Here is a 7,638-nt window from a genome sequence, read left to right on the forward strand (position 1 = left end):
AGTGGACTCAGTGGTGCTATGGGGCATTTCATTGTGCACTCTTTCTTTCCCAATACCCTGCAGGCATTTGGGCAGTCCTTCTCCATCCACCGGAAAGTTGCGGAGGACGGAGAGACGCGAGAGGAAACACTTCTGCAGGAGTCGGCATCGAAGGAGGCTTACTATCTGGGGAAGATCTTGGAGATGCAGAATGAGCTGAAACAGAGCCGGGCCGTGGTCACTAACGTACAGGCGGAAAACGAGCGGCTCACAGCTGTGGTGCAGGATCTGAAGGAGGTAAACAGTCAGATTCCCTGCAAGAGATTTGTGGGAGAGAGGAACCAGACAAGGCTCTCTCTGTGGGAGAGGGGAGTAACACTTTTGCTTGAATCAGGAGCCGTATTAAGCAAGAAGCACATAATACTGGCGCTGGCAACTTTTCTGCCTTTTTTAGGGAAATGACAGCTTGTTCTGAGATAAGCTTTCCTCTCCCACTATTTTTCAAGAATTAACGTTTTTACGTATTGAGTATTTGAGAATTGGCCTTGCCGTTTCTGCAAAGATGTTTAAAAAATATCGCAACCGTAGCACTTTCTCCCCCATTACCTGTTTCAATATGATGTGGTGGAGAATGGTCGGCTCTGGCACTCTGTATCAGCACTAATTCACAATGACAAGTCGGTGAGCGCAGGACTCTTCTCACTGGCGAACGAGAACCCAAGGGAGGGTTCCGAGGGGTCCTAGAGTCTGGTGATGCAGATCCCTGAACTCTGTTTCTCGTTCAAGAGAAGGCAGCAAATTACAGCTGGGATGAATTGGGTCAGGAGTCCCTGTCAGTCTGGGAGCGTCCACCGAACTCAGCATTTCTTACCAGCTTTCATATCATTTTCATCATTTCATTCTTCCGTGGAGGTGTGATGTTAGGGAACAGACATAGCCAGAAGCAGCCTCGCCCCCCCAGGCCCCTCTGAGAGCATTTCTAGAAACTTTATATTAAATTGTTCATTCTGCCCTTTTATACAAAAGCCGTAGAAGAGGTGATGTCCTGTGACTCCTTCACCAGGGCAGCGGTGATTGACAAACAGGTGCCAAGTGGGCTTCATTCTTCAGTAATAGAAAAATATAGAATGAAAAGTGTGTTCATTGTGAAATGGAAGAAGTAATCCACTAATATCCTTCTCTCAAAATTACTGACATATTACAAATAGGTTTCCATTATTATGAGGGACAGGTTGTCCAAAATGTATTGCAGTTTAGTAAATAATTTACATTTACACGTGTCTGTGTGATAATGGACTGAATGAGTATTGACTGTAAGATTTCTGCTTATCGTGATCTCTGGACGTGCTCAAGCCCAGCAGTATGATTTCTGGAGGCAGAGAAAGGTGCTGCCCAAGGGGAGTTAGTGTTGGGCACTAAGGAGGACTTCAGATGGTTTTAGGGATGACAAGGTGTCCTCTTTTCTCTCCCACATGAACAGTTGTTAAAAACAAAGCTGCTGGCCAGTTCTTTATTTGATGCGCGTTCATGTGCTGCATTTTTTTTTTTTGCTATTACTTGCTTACCCTTTGGGGCACTAGACCTTCCTTCTCCTAAGCATTTGCCATTCACCCTTCTAACTCCAGGCTTCCCTATGTGACCAGCATCCACTGTGGAAGTGGACCGAAGATCATGTCCACTCCCTCCCGGACTAAGCAAGGCACTGACCATTCACAGGGTGCAGCCTCAGTAGCCATGAACTGCAGGATTACATGCAAGGTGGCAGACAGGGCGTGACAGCATCAGGACTGTGTGCACAGGCGTGCAGGCGGTTTGTGAAGAACTGTGACAGTGAGTCAAGCAGTCTTGATGGCCAGTGGGATGGATCCTTTGAAAGCTGCACCATCCCCACTGTGCGTGACAGCTGCACAAGGAGAGAGGCAGGCAAGGTTGAGGAGAGAGCAAGGAATTTGCAGATGTTTTCCGTGTGAGTCAAGGCAGTGGTGACTGAGGGAGCATCGTCTTCTGGCACACACCCTGGGGCCATTCCTGAGTAGAGTGAGGACAAGCAGCAGCAGTTAATTGAGAATGAGGATAGAGGTTAGAGATGAACTGAGGCAGCAGAGGAAAAGATTCTTGAGGAGCCCTTTGTTGAGATCATTTCTCCAACTTCAGGGAGCCCTGAATCATAAAACTCTTCAAAACACAGACCTGGGCCCACCCCCAGAGTCTGATTCATTAGGTCTGAGTGGGACCTGAGAATTTGCATTTCTGGCAAGTTCCCAGGTGATACTGGAGCTGCTCCTCCGGAAACCACGGATTTAGATATTTTGGCCTGCCCAGAGTTAAGGAAAGGGGGATCGTAAGGCTCAAGATTTGGGGAATTGCTATAAGCACTGTATCTCCTGAATAAATCATTTGATTATAATCCTTCAGTTCTGATGCATTTTCAATAGGTGATTTGCAGTAAGGAATAACTTGTTACATCCAAGTTATGTATTTTTAATGCACAATGACTCAAGACAATTTAGCCTATGAATATATTTATTTGGATTTGTCAGGTAACTAAATGAGAAAAAGGTTATGTGTTTCCTTGTCTTCTAAGTGTGCCAAAAATGTATTTATTGACGTTCTTTCTGATGGGCTAAAAGCCTTACTATACCCCTGAAGCCGGTGATTTTCTCTCTGGGCTTTGTGTTTTGATGTACCTAAGAAAATTATTATTAGCACTTAGCCTTTAATATATGCTGTAAGGAGAATAGGAATAAATTATATTTTTGTTGTAGTGGTACTGATTTTTGATGGTTGATATTAAATTGAAATCTCAGATTTGTTTTTATTGTAAGCTCGGTGATATTCATTTTATTCTTTGTGTTGACTGAGGCATAGAGATCATGTAATGTAGAAAAATCATAACATGGTGGACCATGAGAAATAGGCAAGGATAACCAACCCCAGATTTAGAAAATCGTCAGCTTGACACATGTGAATTTTAAGAATGTAATTAATGGAATTATTTTCATTTACTAAAAGGACTCATCTCTTGTTTCAGTAGGATTGTTGGTAGTGGTAATTACAGGTATATGTGCATGTATATGTGTTATGTATTATGTATAGGGTGAAAGCTTTACCCATACGTGTGTGTAATTCTGAGGTCAAATTCTCTTCCATATACGGTAGTTATAGGATAGTAGAGTAGAAAATTAAAAAAAAAAAATTACTGAATTCGGTATTAGAAAATCAATATTCTAGTCTCAGCTCTGCTAAAAATTTTGGTAATGAAATTCATACTAACATATTTGTAAAATTCATTTTAAGACTATACTAGCATAAGTACATAATAAACATTTGCATTAATAATTGTATCCTCCACAAAAATATTTTTTTTCTATTTTTTTATGGTTTGGGATTCATTGAGGATACAAAGAATCAGGTTACACTGATTGCATTTGTTAAAGTCTCTCTTATAATTGTGTTCCACCCTCGAGAGGTGTGGCATATACCGTGACCCCACAAAAATATTCTTAAAGATATCACTCATGTAGATAATGTATTGTTAGGTTATACCAGAAAGTCTGTCTTTTCTCCTTTCCTCCCTCCCTCCCTCCCTTTCTTTCTTCCTTTTGTAGAAACTACAGATATGTGGTACCTGGTGGACCAAATAAGCGTAGAACATGTAAATACCACATTAGATGATAGGGACCCAGCCACCAGGACATATGTACTTTATTCAAAGACAGGCTCCTTCTCTGCTCTTTAAAAGTCTATTTACTTCCAGAGGCATGCATCACAGTTATTCTGGGCCTGGTTCTAGATCACTACAGTAAAGCAAATATTACAATAAAGTGAGCCACCTGAACTTCTGGGTTCCCCAGTGCATTTAAAGTTATGTGTACACAGTAATGCAGCCAAGTAAGTGTGCAATAGCATTATGCCTACAAAAATGTACATAGCTCAATTTAAAAAATACATCAGTGCTAAGAAATGCTAACCACCATCTGAGCCTTCAGGAAGTCGTGGTCTTTTTGTTGGTATAGGGTCTTGCCACCATGTTGATGGCTGCTAATTGATCAGGGTGGTGTTTGGGTGGTTGTGGCAATTTCTTATAAGAAGGTAACAATAAAATTTACTGCACTGATTGATTCTGTTCTTCTTCTTCTTCTTTTTTTTCCTTTTGAGACAGAGTCTCACTCAGTCTCTCTGGGGTTGAATGCCATGGCGTCACAACTCACAACAACCTCAAACTCTTGGGCTCAAGTGATTCTCTTCCCTCAGACTCTCAAGTAGTTAGGACTACAGGTGCCTGCCACAATGCCTGACTGTTTTTTAAAGACAAGGTCTCACTCTTGCTCAGGCTGATCTCGAACTCCTAAACTCATGCCATCTACCTACTCAGCCTGTCCCAGGGTACTAGGATCACAGGCATGAGCCATTGTGCCCAGCATGAAAGATTTCTCTGTAGCATGCGATGCTGTTTGATAGCATTTTACCCGCAGTAGGACTTCTTTCCTAATTGGAGTCGATCCTCTCAAACCTTACTGCTTTATCAGCTAACTTTATGTATTATTCTAAATCCTTAGTTGTCATTTTCATAGTGTTCACAGCATCTTCACCAAGAGTAGATTCCATCTCAGGAAACTACATTCTTTGCTCATCCCTAAGAAGCAACTTCTCATCCGTTCAAGTTTGATCATGAGATTGCAGCAATGCAAGTCCCATCTTTAAGCTCCATTTCTAATTTTAGTTCTTTTGCTATTTCTACCACATCTGTGGTTACTTCCTCCACTGAAGTCCTCAAAGTCATCCAGGAGGGCTGGAATCAGCTTCTTCCAGACTCCTGTTCTTGTTTCTATTTAGACCTCCTCCCATGAATCACAGTGTTCTTAATGACATCTAGAATGGTGAATCCTTTCCAGGAGGTTTTCTTTCTTTCTTTTCTTTTTTTTTTTTTTTTTTATTCAGGGTTTCAATCACCTTGGGTAGAGTGCTGTGGCATCACTGTAGCTCACAGAAACCTCAAACTCCTGGGCTCAAGTGATCCTCTTGCCTCAGCCTCCCAAGTAGCTGGGGGAAAAACGTAGCTATTTTTTCTTTTTTCTTTTTAGTAGAGATGGGGGTCTTATTCTTGCTCAGGCTGGTCTTGAACTCCTAAACTCAGGTGATCCACCCTCCTTTGCCTCCCAGGGTGCTAGGATTACCACATCCAGCCTCCAAGAGGTTTTCGATTTATTTTGCCCAGATCCGTTAAAAGAATCACAGTCTATGGCAGCTATAGCCTTACAAAATGTATTTCTTGAGTAATAACCCTTGAAAGTCAAAAGTACTCCTTGATCCACGGGCTGCAGAATGGGTGTTCTGTTAGCAGCATAAAAACAACATTCAGAGCTCTTGGGTGACCAGATGCCTTGTCAGAAAGCAACAATATTTTGAAAGGAATCTTTTTTTCTGAGCAGTAGTCTCAACAGTGGGTTTCAAACATTCAGTAAAACATGTACTATAAATAGATGTACTGTCATCCAGGTTTTGTTGTTCTATGTGGAGAGCACAGACAGAATAGATGTGGTGTAATTCTGGCGGGCTCTAGGATTTTCAGAGTGGTCATTGAGCATTGATTTCAACTTAAAGTCACCAGCTACTTTATGACCCCTAACATGAGAATCAGCCTATTCTTTGAAGTCTTCGAGCCAGGAATTGGCTTCTCCTTTCTAGCTATGAAAATCCTAGATGGTGCCTTCTTCCCAATAGAGGCTTGTTTGATTTACACTGAAAATCTGTTGTTCAGGTAGCCTTCTGGACAATTAGTACAACCTCTGTGCCTCACCTTGTACTGTGATGCTATGAAGACGGCTTCTTTCCTTTAATCTTAGGAACCAACCTCTGGTAGCTTCAAATTTTTCTTCTGCAATTTCTTCACTTCTCTCGACCTTCATAGAATTAAAAAGAATTAGGGCCTCACTGTGTATAGGGGTTTGCTTTAAGGGAATGTTATGGCTAGTTTGATCTTCCAGACCACTCAAACTTTCTCCATATCAGCAAAAGGGCTATTTCACTCTCTTACCGTGCATTTGTTCCCTAGAGTAGCATTGTTAAGTTCCTTTAAGAACTTCTCCTGGCTCGGCGCCTGTGGCTCAAGCAGCTAAGGCGCCAGCCACATACACCTAAGGTGGCGGGTTCGAATCCAGCCCAGGCCTGCCAAACAACAATAATGGCTGCAACTAAAAAATAGCCAGGCGTTGTGGTGGGCGCCTGTGGTCCCAGCTACTTGGGAGGCTGAGGCAGGAGACTCGCTTGAGCCCAGGAGTTGGAGGTTGCTGTGAGCAGTGAAGCCATGGCACTCTACCCAGGAGGACAGCTTGAGGCTCTGTCTCAAAAAAAAAAAAAGAAAGAACTCTCCTTTGTATTCATAACTCAGCTAAATGTTTGGCGCAATAGGCCCAGCCTCAGCCTGTCTCAGCGTTTGATGTGCCTTCTTCATTCAGCTAACTCATTTCTAGCTTTTGATTTAAAGTGAGACGTAGATGACGCTTCACTTGAACACTTACATGCCGTTGTAGGGTTACTAATTGGCCTAATTTCAGTATTGCTGTGTCTCCAGGAATAGGGCATCCCTGAGTAAGGAAGAGAGATGGGAGGAATGACAGGTCAGTGGAGCAGTTGGGACATACACTTATCAGTTAAATTCGCCGTCTTATATGGGTATGGTTTGTGTCCACTTAAAAGATAGAGCAATAATGAAAACATTTGAAATATTGCAAAGAATTACCAGAATGGGACACTGAGACACGAAGGGAGCCCATGTCAGAAAAATAGCACTGACAGACACACTCCAGACAGGTTGCCGCAAACCTTCAATTCATGAAATAAACCTCAGTATCTGTAAAGCACAACAAAAGGTGCATGCCTGTAGTTGACGCATAGGCGGTTTGGTAATATCGTGCAATTAGAAGTTAGGAAAGCTAAGTTCAGGTCCTCGCTCACCCATTTTATAAGTTTTAGGATTGACCTGTTCACTTCCCACATGAAAGCACCTGTGCTACTTCCCATCAATTTTTTTTTTTACTTTACTGTAATTTTTTTTTCTTGTTTCAGGTTCATTGAGAATATAAAGAATTAGGTGACACTGTTTGAACTGGTTAGGTAAAGTCCCTCTTATAATCGTGTCCCGCCCCCAAGAGGTGTGCCGTACACCATAACTCCCCATGTCCCCTTCCTTGCTCCCTCATTCCCCCGCCCCCACGTTGAACTGATTTTGAGTTTTTCTCTTATGTGGTTATGTATTAGATTGTCTACTTGCTTCATATTAGAACTGAGTACATTGGATTCTCACTTCTCCATTCTTAAGATACTTTACTGAGAAGAATGTGTTCCAACTCCATCCAAGTTAATACAAAAGATGTAGTCTCCATTTTTTTATAGCTGAGTAGTATTCCGTGGTATACATATACCACAGCTTGTTAATCCATTCCTGGGTTGATGGGTATTTAGGTTGATCTACATCTTGGTGATTATAAATTGATCTGTGGGGCGGTGCCTGTGGCTCAGTGAGTAGGACACTGGCCCCATATGCCGAGCGTGGTGGGTTCAAGCCCAGCACTGGCCAAACTGCAATGACAACAAAAAAAAGGCTGAGCATTGTGGCAGGTGCCTGTAAAGAAAAATAAAAAGACAAAAAAACATATA

General features: G+C 42.3%; 1 protein-coding gene across 1 annotated transcript in view; it reads left to right on the forward strand.

The window, feature by feature from the left end:
• Positions 1-18: 18 nt before the first annotated feature.
• BICD1 (BICD cargo adaptor 1) overlaps positions 19-7,638 on the forward strand; it is a 127,498-nt gene continuing 119,878 nt past the window's right edge. Inside the window, exon 1 of the mRNA XM_012806763.2 lies at positions 19-276. Within this exon, the coding sequence (XP_012662217.1) occupies positions 19-276 (258 nt within the window). The remainder of the gene's footprint in view (positions 277-7,638) is intronic.

This window comes from Otolemur garnettii, unplaced genomic scaffold (genome assembly GCF_000181295.1).
Source record: "Otolemur garnettii isolate 467f Iridium unplaced genomic scaffold, OtoGar3 scaffold00057, whole genome shotgun sequence".
In the NCBI taxonomy this organism is placed as follows: domain Eukaryota; kingdom Metazoa; phylum Chordata; class Mammalia; order Primates; family Galagidae; genus Otolemur; species Otolemur garnettii.